General features: G+C 38.9%; 1 protein-coding gene across 5 annotated transcripts in view; it reads right to left on the reverse strand.

The window, feature by feature from the left end:
* The window catches only part of NR6A1 (nuclear receptor subfamily 6 group A member 1), a 189,246-nt gene that overhangs the window by 150,250 nt on the left and 18,636 nt on the right, over positions 1-20,360 (reverse strand). For all 5 annotated transcript variants that reach the window (XM_043530313.1, XM_043530315.1, XM_037879721.2 and 2 more), the window contains exon 2: positions 2,519-2,560. In XM_043530313.1, coding sequence (XP_043386248.1) covers positions 2,519-2,560 — 42 coding nt within the window. The remainder of the gene's footprint in view (positions 1-2,518; positions 2,561-20,360) is intronic.

The following is a 20,360-nucleotide window of genomic DNA, read 5'->3' on the forward strand; positions in this document are numbered from 1 at the left end:
CACTGCTGAAGTGGAAATATGCAACAGTGTAGCAGCCCAAGGATATCTCAAGAGCTGAAGCTGAGGGGCACACGCACACACACACACCCTACACCATGGTGGGACATCTAGTCTCGCCTGATGAATATAAAGACAAGTGATAATTCGGGTTATTTTTCACTACATGATCAGCTTTTTGCATTACCTTTCACCAGTACAGGATACCTCAGAGCCAGGCTTACTTTCCATTTATGAACACAATGGATTCCGATGAAGTGAGCTGTAGCTCACGAAAGCTTATGCTCAAATAAATTGGTTAGTCTCTAAGGTGCCACAAGTACTCCTTTTCTTTTGGTGGATACAGACTAACACGGCTGCTACTTTGAAAAAAGATCCATAACAGTTTGACACACCCACAATGGGTGTAGAAGTACATATCTACACTTTGTTCCTGAAATTATGTGTTGCACTGGAATGCAAAGGCGATAAAAGCCGCAGTGCTACTGGCTTTACTGGAGCTTAGTACAGAAGCTATGGATCAGACTTTCTGAAGTGTGCAGTACGTCACTGAGAACATTTTGGGTCCTCAGCACTTTTGATGTTGTGACCACTTTGCTACTTGAGTGGGAGTAGCTGGGAAGTGAGTTCTTTTGAAAGTCTGGCCCACACGTGCAAATGCTCTGTGTTATGAGTCAGTCATCACTTGATATAGCAAAGCAAAAACAGAGCTGCTATGGGTTTGAGTTAAAGTAGTAATACTATATCCAAGTGCCCTCTATTTAGGGACTTTTGTAGTCCACAATTCTACAGAACGTGCTACATTTGTTTTCTAGAATCAAAAGCTTTAATTTAAAAAATTAAGCCACCAGCCCCTGGTTGCCACAAGAACTTTCAACTGTATCCTCAGTGTAAATCAATGCAAATTCAGTCATTTATCACCACAGACAATGTGAAATAGTCACTCTGAGATGTGCCCTGGGCATTCAGCTATATGGAATGAGATCTCTGAAACCCAATGAGGATAATTCAAATCTAAATAGTTAAATATTTCACTGCTGATCATTTTAGCATAAACACCCACTAATTTTCTTCCTCTATAAATGGGAGGCAATACCACTCATCTTCCTCAGAGATCACTAAATGACGTTGCTTATGGCAGGTAATATTCAGAAATGTAAAGCACTTCCCCAGATTTCTCAGAAATATTTGTATTCATGGCCCACTAAGTGATTACTACTATTATGTTATCTTAATAGCAAGTCTTACCAGATGACTTCCTGTAGAAGTCAGTTACTTAAATATGTCATGGCAAGGAAATGCTTCAACAGTTTGATTTTTGTATGCATTGATCATGCACATGTGGACTTAAATATAGTGAAGTGTCACATGCCAAGAAATATAGATGTAGGCTTCAGTCTCTTCATACATTCATAGAATTTAAGGCAAAAAAGGACCATTAGATCTGGTCTTACCTCCTATACGTCACAGGCTATTCAATTTCACCCAGTTACCCTTCTATTGAGCTCAATAATTTGTGTTTGGCTACAGCGTATCTTCCTGTAAGGCACCCAGTCTTGATCTGAAGACATCAAGAAATGGAGAAACCACTGCTCCTCTCTGTAGTTTGTTCCAATGGTTCATCAACCTCACTGTTAAATTGTGCCTTGTTTCTAATCTGATTTTGTGTGGCTTTAACTTCCAGCCACTCCCTTCTAACTATATTGAAAGGGAGGGTAGTTTCAAACACCCCACATTGGGAACACTGGCTTTAAAAGATTTGGGAAAATACCATAAAATCTTGGAAAGCAATTAGCTTTGCAACCATTACAAAAATACTCGTTTGTAGAACACCTACTTCTATCACCACACTAAACAGGCTTTTCACAAAGAGCATAAGCCAACATTAGGGTATCAGTCACAGTTAGCTATTCAAGAAATGTGTGCAAATCCAAGCTAAGGCCTCTTTGGTAATCTAGCAATAGTACAACATGATGCCATGCAGAACATACAAGTAGTTCAGATCACAAGTAAGCCCAGCATTCCCACCTGCCTTGAAGGCAGGGGACTGGACTAGAAGACCTCGAGGTCCCTTCCAGTCCTACAATTCTATGATTCTATGACAGGACAGCAAGACTAAGCATCATAAAGCAAGTTCAAGCAAGCATAATAAAGAGCATATCCAGCCCTTAGGAGCATTAATGGAGCTAGCACACTCCACCTCTGTGGGGATCAAGTGCCCCTCTGATTCAACAGCACCCTAAAGCCACTGTATGAAATGGCTGTGACAAGCTATGGTAGGAGACATCATCAAGCAGGGGGAAGGAAGCCATTAACCATGCAAGGAGCTCTGGAAGACCTTCCTCTCCTGATCCCAAAATAATCAAGCAAAAGGCATCTACTGTCAAAGGAGAGAGAGCAGACATTTCACAAAGTTTAAGGCTTCGAATATAATCTATATCCTATTGACACCCACTAGAGTACTGCTCCTGCACTAATCGTTTTCTGGAAAGGAACAAGAACATTTACATCTCGTACTTACTAGGAGGTGGATCATGTTCTGTGGAAGACTCTCGACAAAATCCTACAAAGGGAAAAAATAAGTATCAGCACCGAATGTTTTGTTTTGTCTTTTTAAATTGATATATCTTCCTTACTGCCACCATGAAAAGGCTGAGCAATTCACCTCAGCTTTTAACAGTTTGAACAATTTTGCATATACAACATTAAACCAGATTTAAGTAATAGTTGCAGAAGCATTACACCTTCTAGAATCCAGATAGACAATGCTGCTGTAACTCAACTTTATACATTAAGATCCAGCTGCTGAAACAACATCAAGTATCAAATAGTGATGCTTAGAGAACTTATTACACCATATTTAGGCTACATATCAGTTATCCATTTAGACACAGCCATTCTTCATATTAAAACACAGTGAAATACTATTTATTGGGAATATATATATCTTGTAAACTTGAACTGATGCATCATAACTGAGGGGGCCACAAGGTTTCCTCTGCTGATTCCAGTGAGTACGTGACAATTTAATCTGTTTCCCATAGTCATAGTCCAGTGACGGGCACTGGGAAGCTCAGATTGCGTGTCTGGCACATAGCGAACTACACATCTTGTAAGAACTGCTGTTATATATCTACACACAGGCCTGTTAAAGCCTGCATGTCTGTAGTCCCACAAGAGTACAGATCAGGGATTACGCAACCCTTCTCAATTATTTTTCAGAAAGATAAGGAGTGAGATGGATGCTACTGCATTGAAATATTGTATTTCACACCATATATCTATTGCCAAATATGGAATCCAAAACATTTCCACCTACTTAAGATACGTCTCCCCATGAAATTTCTTCTTTGATTAAATTGCCACATCTTGAAAGGCAGATGGGGAATAATTTACAAATTCAAAGTTACTATTTATCTCCACTCCCAGTCAGTCAATAAATATAATAATAATTTTTGGGGGGGGGGAAGGGGGAGGAGGAAGTTTTGAAGAGTAGAACTCTACATGATTACAAACATGTTTTTTCTTCTGTGAATTTTCTCCATAGATGATTAAATAATGTAATGCAGGCTATTTTTTGTAGATCTCATCTTAACCACCTCCTAACTCATGCCCTAAAACTTAAACACCAGTGTTGTCAAGCAACAACAACATGTCAAAAAGAAAAAGAGCAGTGCTGCTAAGTCTTGTTTAAATCATGTGGGAAGTCGTAAGGATCTCATGCAATTTCCATAATCCATTTTTTAATCTCCTATCCAAAACCACTATATTTTTTAAATATAACAAGGCACATACTCCACAATGAAAAGCTTACAATAAGATAGAGTGGAGACTAAATTGTGTTCTAACATGTAGCTAGACCTAGGTCTTTCATAGTGGCATTTAAATGTTAATATTGTTTGCTTTTTCAAAAATTCTAGTACTTTACAAAGTTTCAAACAAGCCAGTAAGAAAGTGCTAAAAGCCATGCTCCACTGAAAAACACTAAACAAACTGCGATAAAAATTCAATATTCTGCAACCAAAATATCTCAATGGTGCTAAAACATTCCCAGCATCAACACAGCTACCTAACTAGTTTATTGCCAATCAGTGACACAATTATCTGTTAAATGGACTCCCTGAGGCAAGCCTTATATACAGAGTCTTCTACAGCTTTCCAGTATCACTGGAACCCTTCCTACTTTATTGTTGGTCTTCCCAACATAAGTCTTTCAGGCTTCTATTGTTAAAGGGAGAAGCTTACATTAAGGAGTTCAGCTACCCTGGTATGGGGATTGTGTGATAGACAAGGAGAAGTGTCAAGGGAAATCCAATTGTTGTCACCACCTACCTCCCTGCCTACTTTCCACCATGTTTACAAATGGTATTAGCTCCTGCCGTGTGCAATTCCAAAAGCACTTTATCTTTGAGGCTCATTCCATCCACATCTGCCTTCTGCTATTATCTCATGTTTGTAGGATGCCATCTCTGTCATTAGCTTTCATTTTAGATATGGTGACACCATTCTAAAAACCGTCTTTTGATGACAAAACACTTGAAATCATTCAAAGCAGAAGTAAAAGCATGTTTTAAAGTAACTTTTCCAGTTGTACCTGTTAATCATTTTTCCTCCCACACTAATTGAATCTAAATTTCCAAACACTTTTTTTTTTTAAACCTCCACTTTAAAAAACTTGGGAAGAGAACTTCATAGTAAATTTAGTACACACTGCTGCTCCAAACAGAGAAAAATCTGTTATTGTAACTGCAGTTCTATTCAGAACCATGACTTTATTTAAAAAATAGCATAGTGATCTATGTTTTTCCTCAGTGATTTCTTTATCAAATTCAGACAGCAAGTTTAAAAAGATGTTTTTTCTAACTTAGTTTTCAAGCTTGGGTTTGTTTGTTTTCTAAAAAAAATTTAAATTTTATAATACTGAAGTGATTGTTACATCAAGTGTTGCTAAAATAAATCTCTCCATAATTCATCTCACTCTGGCTGAATTACCTATAAGGAAGACATGGAGATGTTTGAATACATATAGAAAAGCTGACTTTTAAACATGTTTTTAGAGAAACAGACTAAAAATTCAATTCTTGCATATTGTAGCTTGACGGATGCATCACAACAGATGAAAGGCAGTCCAAGAGGCTTATATGTCTGTATACTTGCCTAGCTCCCACAAGTGTAAAAGAGGATTAAGTGCACCAATGAAAATAGACCCCCTTTTGTACACTGGTATAGTATGACATGGGTACAGTCCATTTCAAGAGACATCTAGTCATATGCTTCAGTTCATTACTCAAAGTAAAGAAAAATCATAATATAAACCCCACGTTTACAATACATTTTTCCATCAACACTGACAGAAAAGATGCTTACATAACATTCTGTCACTTATTTCTTGTGAAAGACATCCATAGAATCCAGTGAACTCCAAAGGTTAAAAGGGGGCCCATTAGTTCTGCACTGACCATACTATAATTCTCTAAGTCTGCCTTGGGAGCTCCTACACCTTTATATTCTGGCAAATTCAATTTAACCGTTATTCACTGAGTTGAGCACTATGCCCCAACCATCTCCCCGAACTCCACCCTGACATCTGGAGCACTTCTGACCCAGCACACGCCAAACAACAGCTACCATTCAACCATTACACACCAGTGAACAAGAACATATGCTTATAAAGGGAAGTCTGAATAGCCAGAATCCGAGGACACTCTTGGACAAAGGCCCACATAAAAATGGATGGTCATTAAGCTTAGAAGTTTTTTTTATTTACTGTGTGATGGGAGATGGCCCAAGTATCCTGAGAAGCTAAGTCCTACTGATAGCTTGAAACAAGAGGTATTACAGAATGGCAGTGTACTCAAAAGAAAAGGAGGCAGTTTAACAAGAGGCAGGGAATATTTATTTGTATTATTCATGGTGGGCAATTGAGACTGGCATAATACCTGGGCATATGGTAAGAGGAAAAAAAAAAGTATCTTATCATTCAGGGATACATTCAAAGCTTCCAGCAATTAAGTCTGTAAGATGCTTGTTTGCAAAGCATCTAAATGCTGCACAAAACTATACGACATCTGATTAAAAATATAGAGAAGAGCCAACCAGTCTAAATACACAGACAATTTCAAACTAATCCAGCAGAGCCACCCATCAAAAAGTGGTCACTCTCTCACTGGTACCAAGAATCAAAAAAAAAGAATAAGAGATGTAAACTAAACAAAAAAATCCTCCCTCCTCCTCCTAGATAAAGTGGTCAGAAGTAATCTAGCTAAAATAAAAATGACCTCCAGCATGCACTAAACAAAGAACTCTGGTGCACCTCCAGGTCTCTGTATGGAAGGAGTCTTGACCCCAGTTCAGCCCTTACTGGACCTGGAGATACCAGAGAGAACTGAGGGTATGTCTACACTTCAGATAGGGGCAACCCCTGGCCCAGTTAGACTCTAGCAGGGCTCCAGCTAGTGCACTAAAAATAGTAGTGTGGATGTTGAGACTCTGGCTGCGAGTCAGGTTTAGCCATCGAAGCTCAGGCACACAGAGTTGGTCAGCAAGCTTGAGAGCCCAAGCTGCCACCTGAGCCACAGCTACACTATTTTTAGCACACTAGCTCAAGCCCTGCTAGTGCAAATCCATCTACCTGTGCTGCGAGGCTTGCTCCCACCTGCAATGCAGAAATGTCCTGACTGAGCCAAGCACCTAACTACTAAGCAAAACTGGAGGAACTCTCAAGTAACCAGGCCTAATAAGTTATAAAGGGATTCAGTTATAGGACTTAACCACCCCTTAATCATACTCCTGACACACTGCAAGTGGCACAGCTTGCACTTGGTGGGCATTACAGATTCCCTTGCTCCCGTCTGAAGAATGTAGCAGAACATAACTGTTCCGATCACGTGACCTACCCAGATTTTTTTTTTTAAAAATTATAAAAGTAAAAGCCCCTTTTGACGGAGGGCACTGAGCATCAGAGAGACTATCTTCGACAATTGCCTGGTACACCCCTCAGCACCAGGTACAGTACTAACACCCTGTGTAATATCACAAGCTACTCTGTAGCAAGGAGAAGTTAGAGAGATTCTTACAGATCTAGTGACAAATTTTCATTCAAAGACAAAGAAAGAACTTCACCCGTAATTGATAAAGAGCCACTACTCACTATTACCTCAAACAGACAGACTGCTGTAGAAGAGGAGCCCCAGCGCTTTGGAAACTCATTAGCAGAGAAACAAGACAATGGGATCAGTTTCTCTCCTCCTGCTGTTCTCGTACCTTATCAATGGGCTCCCCTCTAAGTATCAATGGGTTAACCCTCACGAAGCCACCCTGAACGGCTACTTACTTTGTTCTCTGTTTAGGCACTGCATGTAAAAACTAACAGATGTTGAAGTATGAACTGAAAACCCTGTAATTTTGTTTTTTTAAATCAAATAAATTTATACTTCAGCTGCATCCATTTTGAATGCAAGATGCTCGCTGGATTAATTGGGTTATTAGAAATAAATGTATGCACACTAATCCTTCCAATTTCCTGGTTAGTCATTAATGCCTACAGCACTGTACCCATCTCCTTGTTTCAGGCTAAGGAAGTGCATTGTATGGCAACAAAGACATACCACATCTTTAACCTTTCACCCCAAAGGCTTTCAAGTCAGAAACTGAATAACTTAATCATACATATGAAATAATCCCAGGGGAGATTTCTATTGTTTTGTTTTAAAGATTATAAAAATCTGGCAAGTAGTACTAGGGCAGCAACCAAACACAGTTAAACTTACTTTAAAAAAAAAATGATCTGTTATATTTCAGCTTTTATTTATCCTGAAAATCACAAACTATATATGTTCATATCAGAAGTAAATAGCAGCAGCAAATTTGCCTCTGCTGGTAAACAGAAGCCAGTCTGTTTGTAGGTCAACATCCTGAGCGTATATTATAGACTTCTCAGACAGCATTGCTCTTCACCTGGAAAAGGAGTGAGGATCTAAATGCGAAATATAGAGTCATCTATGAAATATTTTGTATTTACTGAATATAGAAACTTCCACTACGTGATCTCAAAGCACTTTATCACATTAATGAATTAAGGCTCAAACACCACAGTAGGGTAAATTATCCCCTTTTTAAAGAGAAACTGAGGCATGGAGATTCATCTATGGTCACACAGCCAGTCTGACAGAACTTGAAACAGAGCTCACATCTTCTGATTACCACTCATGTGCTATACTCACAAGACAATCTTCCCTCCCATTTGGGAAGAAAAAAAAAAAAAAAAGAGGAACTAGACTCCAAAATCAAATGCAAAATCCTTTCCCTAGGTACACAGAACAAACCCTCACATTAATAACTAAGCCCAGAGCAATGATGGTCTTGACAACTGGAAAAGAAATCTCACTCAAACTTCATATAATTTTATACTCCATCATGGAACACAGACATGATTTTAATTTTAAGGACTCTTTCAAATATTGGGATCCCAGTGTGTACTGAGTCTCAAATACGTAAGGTTCTATTTTTAAACACACATATATATTTGTGCATGTGGCAAGAATTTAAAGTAACTACTAATGCTGTCATTTCTAACACAATAAATCCTTCCTTGTAAGTTTTATATATATTTTAATTCTTACTAATGGAAATATCTTGAGCTGCTATCGCTGTTGCTTTGATTGTTCCCTTTACACTTCCTGCACACACACGGTGCAGAAACCCTTATCTAGTCATCACTCAGTACTACCATTAAGGTATTTCCTCTTTATGAAGCTGTAGCATTCATTTGAAAACTGACCTAAAGGTCAATCTTTCAGTCTTGAAACCAGCCAGCAATCGAAGTAAATGGACATAGGCATGTTCATTAACTGCTACTTATACCCAGAATAGACATTCAAATATTACACTTCTGGTTAGGAATGAAGCACTCTTAGCTTAGCCAATTACAGTCAGTGGAAACACTCCCACTGAAGTCAATGACTCTGGATCAAGTCCATACATTTGTCATATCTGAAAGGCCAAAATTGGCTTCATAACCCAAAAGCGAGGGATAATTTCAAGAGATCTTAGTCAGTTTCAAGCAGTGGTTTTTTCAATTGTTTTGTTTACTTTATCTTGTAAAATGCTGTGGAACAACAATGGGTAATCTTGTCTTTGTGTTTATTCTCTGCACTCAGCATTGTAGGAGGAGAGGGAGAGGGTTATTCCACAGTCCACATTTGTTCTGATTTTTTCCCCTGATAATCAACTCAAATGCTTCGGAGCCTTTTACCTTACAATTCAAGGATGGAATCACACGCTCACATGCAATTTCCTGTCCTAATTTGTTCCTTAAGAGGAGTCAGATTAATCACTCTATAAGAACAAAATGAGAAGACTTTCTTCCCACTGAACCACTCACTCCTTCACTCTTCATCACTGTCACATTTCACAGATGGCCTGCGTTCCGCTTGGCCAACAGTGTAGTTCCAAGGCTTGTCATCTGACCATAGGCCCAACTGCCCCTCCTCTGAGGGACTGCTCTGACCACAAATCGTGTCCAAACCTAAGACATCTTTCTTCACTTACCAAAAAAAAAAAAAAACCCACCACATACTGTTAATCCTGCTGTGATTTCTCATTTATTGGCCTGAGTAAGGAAAAACTAACTTTGTGCTATGAAAGAGGTGGGCAATGTCAAAGAATGAGCCTTAACAGAAAAATGAGAAAGTATTGAGACAAAAGAACAAAGACAGTCTTTTGAAACATACATGCCATTATTTAAATGACTCTTGGCTATGAGACAACTTCAGTCATAACTGATTCAAAATGAAATGCAGGTGGATTAGCCTGGGTTATATTTTACTTATGTTTAGCTTATAGTTTTTATGAACTTTACTTTGTAAACATTTCACAAAGGAACACGCCTTCCATTCGGTCAGTCTATTCCCCCACCTAGTCAAAATATGTATCCAACATAATTCTCCTCTTTAACAGAGCAAGTCAGCCATATCTGGCCCTCAAGTCCATCCATTCAAGCCCTAGAGTCACATTGTACAACTTGTTTCATTCACTGTAATTTTATTCCTCGAATCATCTAAGGGCAGGATCTAGAACTGGAGTTACTCAAGACAGAGAACAAAGTACAGTGTGTGAAGAAACAGCCCATCAAGTTCTAGACTGTCCTCTGACCAATCCCATGATGGGGAGCGGGAAAGCAGGTTAATATGTAATGTTGCAAAGGCCACCATTCTATATAAAGGAGAGGACAACTACAACCCTTTTGAAAAGAAGGGTGGCCCTGTAAGAACAGATAAATCAGTTATTTTGCAAAACCAACAGGTTTAATATATTCCTTTCAAGCCTTATTCCACAGTACTGAGTATGGAAAAGTTCTTAACATTTATAGTCCAAAATACCATCTATATGCCTTTATGTAGAAAGATATGACCTACGTAAAAACATTGCTAGTCAGACGTTCTAGCTAGTAAAAGTCAGAATAGTAACTTTGTAGCAAAACACTCACATTCTTATTCACTTTAAATATTTATTATGAAGAGCTAAACTCCAAGGAGCAACTGTTGCTCTTTACTATTCAGTATATCCCATAAAGAAGCTATAGGAAAAAAAGCTCCAACTCCCAAGTGAGAGTTTTAAAATTTGCCATCTTTTGGAATGTATGCACACACTTGGGCTCTATCCCAGAAGACAAAAACATTTTCAGTTAGAAATCTATTGATGCTGGATGGTAACATCTCATAACTGACTACACAATCAGTTTTAAACCTAACCATTTGTGTTATTCAAAAGCTTGCCAGATTTTTTCCTTGCTGTTTATTCTAATGAATTGTTGGAGGTACTTTACTTTTAAGAACCATCAAAAACAGTAAGTGCAATATAAACTGAAATCTAAAATTAGGCTGGTAAGCCTTTCACATGGAAAATGTCGATGGAAATATTCCTCTTTAAATAACCATCCACATTTTGTGTTGTATCAATATATATTTCCATTGTCCCTTAACAGTAGTGAATACAATATAATAGCATAGAATACTAATTTAATCTGTTAGTGATTAAAAAAATGAATCAAAGATAATAAAAAAAATCAAACTGACTTTACACTCAAGGTAACATAGGTTTCAGAAATTACTCAAGCAGGAAGACAATCTAACATTTACAATATAATCTAATCAAGAGCCACAGGAAGGTTTATGATGCACTTACAATTATTCTAACAGAAATGCTGTACGGGTAGGTATATGCAGCAACCCTGTTCAGCACATTGGACACATGATTTAAAGCATTTTAATAAGTGCTGGGAACCAAAGAAGAAACAACCTTGCTGGGATTTCTTAAAACAAAGCTCATCTGAAAACTGCTACATTAAGGCAGGAGAATGTTAAAGTTTAAGTACAAAACCTGAACTCGTTCGATCCTTGTTTCAGCAGGGCAACCTAGGAGCTATCCTACAGCAACTACGCATGGAAGAAAGTGTTTAGTAAGGAAACAGTCTAGTTTAAAGCTTACAAGTGAGACAGCAAGTTTTCATGGGAGCACCGGTTAGTTCTATAGTTAGAGGTAAGATGAGATTTGCACCTAAGATGGGATTCAACCACTTAATGAATGAAGACTACAGAGTACCCTCCCCAAAATTACAGCTCTTAGAATACAAAATGACTTTTCTGGGAATTTACAAGTAAAACTCATTATAGATAAAACTCACCGAAATATCATGCATTGGCTATATCTGAAGTTGAGACTTGTTTAAGAATCAATGGTCATCTTTTGGTTGCTAGTCTTCATAAATTACATTTTCTTCATAAGCAACTGCCTTCTTTCAAAATGGCTGCCATTTTCTCTCATTCTCAATAGAATTGATGCTACAAATGCAGGATTCCCTCTTTCAAACAAGCCACCACTTTTCATTAGTCGCAATAAGGGTGAAGCCAAAACCCACTTAGGGAAGATGCAGTCATGTGATACCACTGGGGGGTGGGAGTGGAGAAATGAAAAATCTAATGTGTCTCAAAATTATTTTAGTATCAGAGGGGTAGCAATGTTAGTCTGTATCAACAAAAACAATGAGGAGTCTGGTGGCACCTTAAAGACTAACAGATTTGGGCATAAGCTTTTGTTGGTAAAAACCCACTTCTTCAGATACATGGAGTGAAAATTACAGATACCTGGGTAAAAAACCCACATCAGATAACTGTATCTGTAATTTTCACTCCATGCATCTGAAGTGGGTTTTTTTACCCACGAAAGCTTATCCCCAAATAAATCTGTTAGTCTTTAAGGTGCCACCAGACTCCTCAAAAGTTATTTTAACCTAAGATGGGGTTAAACACTTATGCACGAATCAGAGTTGTACAAGTTATTGCATGACATCACTACAGAGTGAAGTTTAATGTTGAGGTCTCTTAACTGTATTTCCATACTTTGACTATGTTTGTCTTTAATCTTAAATCTGAATTTCCTGTGTTTGTAAGGCTGGTTAAGACATAAAACATCCATGCAATGTTTTTATACTTAAGTTACTGATCCATACTCAACTTTAAACTAGTATTTAATGTTGTTTTTATCTGGGAATAGTTAGAGATTTATGAGGGGTAATTTGACAATTTTTAGAAAGCAACATGGAAAAAAATATACATTAGGACTATCTACTTTGAAGGACAGCTGTAAAGTGAGGATGTGCTTGCTGGATATTTAATGTTTCTGTACCTATTATATGGATAATATGACAGGCTGTTCTTAGTTTGAGTCAATTATAGGATGTCTACAGTGTAGTAAGGTGCTCAATACTAACATTAGAGATGTACATTTAACGTATGTCCCCATCTAGTATGTTACAGTACCATTAAGTCTAGACAGTGTTTTAAACTTAACTGCCTGCTAGTTGAAAAAAAAAAAAAACTTTAAAAAAGAACATATTTGTTTGCCTTCATATCCAAGATACTGTTTTGATCTGGATCCTCAACACAGAATCCTGAAAAATATGACTGCTTTTGAGACAAACAAATCTCCTTATTGTTGACAGGAAGTGATATTTATGTCTTTTAAAATTTAAAGTAAAGGTGCTATCCAACCCATGGCCCATGGGCTAAACCTGGCACCCCATGACATATTCAGATTTTGCAGAATACAAAATTTAAACAGAGTGCTTCTGGCAGCAAAGAACCTTCAAAATGTGAACTCACATAATGACAATAGCAATTATCCTCTTGTGCCCTCCTCATACTCGTCTCCACAAGTAGTGCTGAATGCAACACAAAGGGCACATTCTGCCCCACTGTCTGTTCAAGCCTCCTGCTGTCACTTGGCTCAGTGCTTTTGGTATGAGGCTGGCTCCGTTACAATATTTTATGGAATTTATATTCCCTCCACTACTATTCTTCCATTAGATACTAATTATAGTGATAGGTTCATTCAAAATTCTTCATTATGTGCACTGTAATTGCACATAGGGACTTCAAGCATGGACCAGGGCCTCATTGTGCTAGGCACTGTACATACATGTGACAAAAAGATGGTTCTGATCCAAGAGCTTGTTTACACACAGACATTGCACCAGTTAACAAAAGTGAATAACTAAACAGGTATAATGTGTGTGCACGCGCATGCGTGAACTCTCATTAACATGAGTCTTATTGGATTTGCCTTGTGTCTGTAAGTTTACCAGTGCAAGCTAATCCAGTATCACAGTCCACACACAGTTGTTCCATTTTACAACATTAGTCAGACTGGTACAATTGTTTGTGTGGCTAGGCCTAAGTAACCTACATAAACAGAATGAAAGGGTTTTTCTATTCCATGGCCTAGAACCCTTTTACTGGGTGTGGTCTTGCCCTTTCCATTACTGCTGGTCCTCCATCTGTTATTCTGCACTTAAATCCCCCTGGTAACATTAAACAAACACTGCATCTACCCCTTTTTGTAAAACCAGGAACAGCAAGAAGTTCCTTCTCAACAAGAGTCGATTCAAGTTTAACATGCTTTTAGCCAAGGGACTGAATGCTTTAAGGAATTGGAAATGGGAGTCCTCTCTCTCTCAAAATAGGTTGCCTCCATCCCAGCCTAAGGTCAGCAGCAACCGATGGCTGTTCAGCAGTCTACATGAAGTGAATCGATGGTTTCGTTCCAATTTCTGGTCACCTTTTGTTAAACATGAGTCCATTAAGGAAGATAAGAACCTATCAGCATATCACTGACAGCCAGCACTGTGACTTCTGATCTAATGCAGAAGCATGTACAAGTTGGATAGGGATGGAAAGCAGTTGGCTCAATTTGAGCAAGATGGAAGCAATGTTGGTTGGTATCTATTTACATCTATATCCAACAGTGGATAAGCATATTAGCCTGAGGCTTCTGCTAAAATGATCAGCAGTGAAATGGTTGATATTGACATTAAGTGTCATCATTAGATTGACTTAGCCTTCAGTTGTGACAAAGCTTCCTGTAATGTTCTCTCAAAACACAATGTTCTTTACAGTCAAGTAATCATGCCTTTTTTTTAAAAAGCCACTCATTTTACAACTCAATGTCTTCAAAAACTGATTCAAATATTAATCAAAAACTTATCCCTCTGCCAAGATGATGGTGGCTTTGCCCTTAGTTTTCCAACTCAGATCAAAATTGCCTAAAAGAAGAAACCAGGAGTTTATACTTTCACTGATCTACTATCAGCATTAATGTAATTTTCTTTTCACTTTGTTTTTTCATTAATACCTCTTCCAGTGTCCCCCCAAACAACATCTCCTGTTTTCACATACCACTCATCTTTTAGCAGCTGTAGCATTTAAGTTAGGTTTATTTTGGAAACCAAGTTAGTTGTCAATCATGTATCCTGTGGGACTCTGCACTTTCACAATCATCACACAAGAGCAAACAAAACAGGAGGTGAAGTGTAGCTGGCACAGTTTTAATCAATTTCTGTGTGAGACTTAACCCCACCACCACACACATCTTCTGCCTCTCTCTCAATGAGTGCTAATTTTGGCAGATGAATTTTGTTTGCCAAACTTTTGTAGATAACACTACAGAATCAGCACACAGACATAAGAATTTTATACAACCAATCTTTAATAAAAATATGTGCAAGTTAGACAAAGTCTGACCCACTCTGAAGACCCCACAACTCCAATTCACTACTTTACCCTTTTCACAGTGCTACAGTATGCATCTTGTCCCACCATACAGACTCATATGTTGCTCACCTTAGCATGGTTACATAGCTCTTGCACTCTAGAAGGAACACCCCACTGCGATAGATTGACTGCTCCTTCCTTGGGCTAGAGCAGAGCAGTCAGAAAGCTGATCATTTACCTGCTCAGACTGAGGACTGCATACAAGTTTCCCCTCTGCAGCGTAATACAGTAGAGACCAACATGTGAAGTTTGCTGCATCAAGGTAAGTATTTTAGGAATGAGCTCCTGCATGATGGCATTACTATTACGTAGCCGCAATGAATTTGTTACAAAGCAAGCTTCAGGATATCTGTAACAGTTTTGCTTTACTTGTAGGTTTGATATGTTATCATATTACCATGAACTGTCTTTGCAGAAGAATCTCTGATGCAGTTTTTTGACCGAATGCTAGTTCATTCAAAATTCACCATCCAACTAATCTCAAATCAATGAGATAGGCCAAAATCCCTTTTTAGCAATCAACATAAAACGTAAACTGGTACACAAGAACGCTTCAGAGAAAGTCATTAAAAGAGACTATGGGGAGGGGAATACAAGTAATATATTGGATTGGGCCAGCTTCTGCAGGTGGAAGGTACAAGCTTGCGAGCTTCACAGTGCTCTTCGTTAAAAGGAGACTGACATTTCTATTGCCAAGGCTCAGCAATGCAGGGCTAACAAGTTATTTCCTTGCAATTTTCAACTCCATGTGGCTTGCACAGGTTCTAAGCCAGAGAAGGAAAGAAAAAACAGATTTTTGCGAAAAGGTATTTTTCAAGGCTTCTTTCTTCTCACCTACATTTCTAAGACAAAAAGGCTTCTCGCAACGGACATTAGCACAGAAGGCAGTCTCAATTCAACTCTTTAAAAGGGGCTTTCCTTGCAGTCCATGAAATAATTTTAAATCTTAAGGGGATTTCTCATCTTCCATATTAAAAGATTCAGGCACAACGTATGTTTCTTCACATCACTGTTTAATTTACACTCTGTACTGACCACTGATTTGTATCATTTAACTTTGAAGCATTGTGGTTCTTGTAAAGTACGTACAAAAGTTAATCTGCCATTTGCGCATTAGCCTACCTGGTAGCCTTTTTCTAGTAAATTTACTGATAAAAACAAGAACAATTAAGACAGTTACAATATAATATAAAAAGAAAAGGAGTACTTGTGGCACCCTAGAGACCAACCAATTTATTTGAGCATAAGCTTTCGTGAGCTACAGCTCACTTCATCGGATGCATACTGTGGAAAGTGTAGAAGATCTTTTTATACACACAAAGCATGAAAAAATGGGTGTTTACCACTACAAAAGGTTTTCTCTCCCCCCACCTCACTCTCCTGCTGGTAATAGCTTATCTAAAGTGATCACTCTCCTTACAATGTGTATGATAATCAAGGTGGGCCATTTCCAGCACAAATCCAGGGTTTAACAAGAACGTCTTGGCGGGGTGGGGGGTAGGAAAAAACAAGGGGAAATAGGTTACCTTGCATAATGACTTAGCCACTCCCAGTCTCTATTCAAGCCTAAGTTAATTGTATCCAATTTGCAAATGAATTCCAATTCAACCGTCTCTCCTGGAAATCCTGGGCGCCCCATCATCTCAGGCATTGGCACCCTGACAGCAGGATTGTCTGGCTACGTAGACTCCCTCCTCAGGCCCTACGCTACCAGCACTCCCAGCTACCTTCGAGACACCACTGACTTCCTGAAGAAACTACAATTCATCGGTGATCTTCCTGATAACACCATCCTGGCCACTCTGGATGTAGAAGCCCTCTACACCAACATTCCACACAAAGATGGACTACAAGCTGTAAAGAACACTATCCCCGATAATGTCACGGCTAACCTGGTGGCTGAACTTTGTGACTTTGTCCTTACCCATAACTATTTTACATTTGGGGACAATGTATACCTTCAGATCAGCGGCACTGCTATGGGTACCCGCATGGCCCCACAGTATGCCAACATTTTTATGGCTGACTTAGAACAACACTTCCTCAGCTCTCGTCCCCTAACGCCCCTACTCTACTTGCGCTATACTGATGACATCTTCATCATCTGGACCCATGGAAAAGAAGCCCTTGAGGAATTCCACCATGATTTCAACAATTTCCATCCCACCATCAACCTCAGCCTGGTCCAGTCCACACAAGAGATCCACTTCCTGGACACTACAGTGCTAATAAACAATGGTCACATAAACACCACCCTATACCGGAAACCTACTGACCGCTATTCCTACCTACATGCCTCCAGCTTTCACCCTGACTACACCACACAATCGATTGTCTACAGCCAAGCTCTGCGATACAACTGCATTTGCTCCAACCCCTCAGACAGAGACAAAACACACACCTACAAGATCTCTATCAAGCATTCTTACAACTACAATACCCACCTGCGGAAGTGAAGAAACAGATTGATAGAGCCAGGAGAGTTCCCAGAAGTCACCTACTACAGGACAGGCCTAACAAAGAAAATAACAGAACGCCACTAGCCGTCACCTTCAGTCCCCAACTAAAACCCCTTCAACGCATTATTAAGGATCTACAACCTATCCTGAAGGATGACCCAACACTCTCACAAATCTTGGGAGACAGGCCAGTCCTTGCCTACAGACAGCCCCCCAACCTGAAGCGAATACTCACCAGCAACCACATACCACACAACAGAACCACTAACCCAGGAACCTATCCTTGCAACAAAGCCCGTTGCCAACTGTGTCCAAATATCTATTCAGGGGACACCATCACAGAGCCGAATCACATCAGCCACACTATCAGAGGCTCGTTCACCTGCACATCAACCAATGTGATATATGCCATCATGTGCCAGCAATGCCCCTCTGCCATGTACATTGGTCAAACTGGACAGTCTCTACGTAAAAGAATAAATGGACACAAATCAGATGTCAAGAATTATAACATTCATAAACCAGTCGGAGAACACTTCAATCTCTCTGGTCACGCAATCACAGACATGAGGGTCGCTATCTTAAAGCAAAAAAACTTCAAAACCAGACTCCAGCGAGAGACTGTTGAATTGGAATTCATTTGCAAATTGGATACAATTAACTTAGGCTTGAATAGAGAATGGGAGTGGCTAAGTCATTATGCAAGGTAACCTATTTCCCCTTGTTTTTTCCTACCCCCCACTCCCCCAAGACATTCTTGTTAAACCCTGGATTTGTGCTGGAAATGGCCCACCTTGATTATCATACACATTGTAAGGAGAGTGATCACTTTAGATAAGCTATTACCAGCAGGAGAGTGGGGTGGGGGGAGAGAAAACCTTTTGTAGTGGTAAACACCCATTTTTTCATGCTTTGTGTGTATAAAAAGATCTTCTACACTTTCCACAGTGTGCATCCGATGAAGTGAGCTGTAGCTCACGAAAGCTTATGCTCAAATAAATTGGTTGGTCTCTAAGGTGCCACAAGTACTCCTTTTCTTTTTGCGAATACAGACTAACACGGCTGCTACTCTGAAACCTGACAATATATTATTTTTGAAATTGGCCCATTGCAAGAAAAATTAACTGTATAATTTCAACATTATGCTGGTCTTCCGTGTGAAAAGACTCATTAGGACTCCAAGTGGCTATTACATTAGGTTAAAAATTGTCCCAGTTAAAGAGAGAGGAAGCAGGATGGCATGGTTCAGTTTTTGGACAGAAAGGGAGACGTTGCACTAGAAAGATTAAGGCAATATGAATCAAATACTACCTCATACCTTTCCTTTCTATACAGTAAGGAGCAGTATTACTATGAGATAACCTTGATGGATACATGTCAATAATAGACAAAGGGTACTATCTTGCTGTTTTGATACCCCAGGCTACATTCTGACTCAGTGGCAGAGTAGACAAGATATTTAGAACTAACTAGCTTTGGATTAAAAATGGGGTTTGTTTATCTATTTTAGACAATCCTGACCTCTGAACAATTTTTATTCCTGTTTTTTCCTTGAATCTCCTTTTCTCACAAAAATGAAGAAAAATTAGATACATCGAAGTCCACCCATCTTAAACAGCATCTTAAAAGAAAATAGGTTGAGCAGATTGGGATGAGATAGTTTCAAATTACAGGAGATGATCAGCAAGTGAAACTATTGCTAGAAAATGATTCCAGGGATTAGATCAAAATTTATAATCTATCAGTCAATGAGCCTAACTCAAGACTCCCAGCAAAGTGTAGCTCTGCACCTTAAAGTCAGTCTCAGTCATATGACAACATATTCTTCCTACATATACACAGCTATTATGTGTTGCAAACAGAAGCTATGTTAATTGGCAAGTTAATATTCAGCTCTAATACACATTAATTCAAAAGCTTAGATTGAGGAACTTCTGCAAGACTAGGTAAAAAAACTAAATTAGTTGTCCTGAAATTCTACAAACTGGCTACAGAAGTCAACACACTGAAAAAGCCACAGACAAGACAACTGATGCATTAAATCAATACACACACACACACACACCCCTACCTCTTGGGGGTGGGATGGGAGAATACAAAACAAATGCCACAATATCATAGGGAGTTAGAGGCAATTACTATTAAAGAGTAAAAGGATAACACCAGAGAACGTTAGGCACAAGGAGCAAGTCACTAGTATTCATTAATGATGGGCTGCCCCATGTAGCCACCACACTGCTAACATCTGCTAATCCTCATCAAGATTCAACTGCACAAATATTATCTCCAGGTAATATGGAGATGAGGGATTTAGAAGCATACTATACTATTCCAACTCACTTAAATTTAGAAGTGCCTTTTACACTGTTTAACAACAAAAATTTACAAACAGGATGTACATGTAACAAGTCCACCACGCACTGGATTGCATAAAAAGAACCTTCCATCCAATTACTGAAATCACTTGATATAGATTTTTTTAGTGTACACAGCACCTTACTAAACATGTAGAAAAGATTGGGTCTTTGGTCCAGAGGAGTTTACACTAACAGACCAACAGAATACAGAAAATATTCAGATGCATTTAGAACTTCATAAAGGAAGTGGGGAAGTAATTTGCAGGAAACAAAAGAAGGAACTTGATTCATGGAAATGGGAAACTGTTCTCAGTATAGGTAGTGCATGAAAGGTGGTGTAAAGTGGGAGAAAACCAAAGTAGCTGTTAGAGAAGATACATAGGAAGAAGCGAAACAAGAAGGTGAAGTGACAGCAGAGCTCTTCAGGGCACTGAAAATAG

This window comes from Chelonia mydas, chromosome 16 (assembly GCF_015237465.2).
Source record: "Chelonia mydas isolate rCheMyd1 chromosome 16, rCheMyd1.pri.v2, whole genome shotgun sequence".
NCBI classification, from domain to species: domain Eukaryota; kingdom Metazoa; phylum Chordata; order Testudines; family Cheloniidae; genus Chelonia; species Chelonia mydas.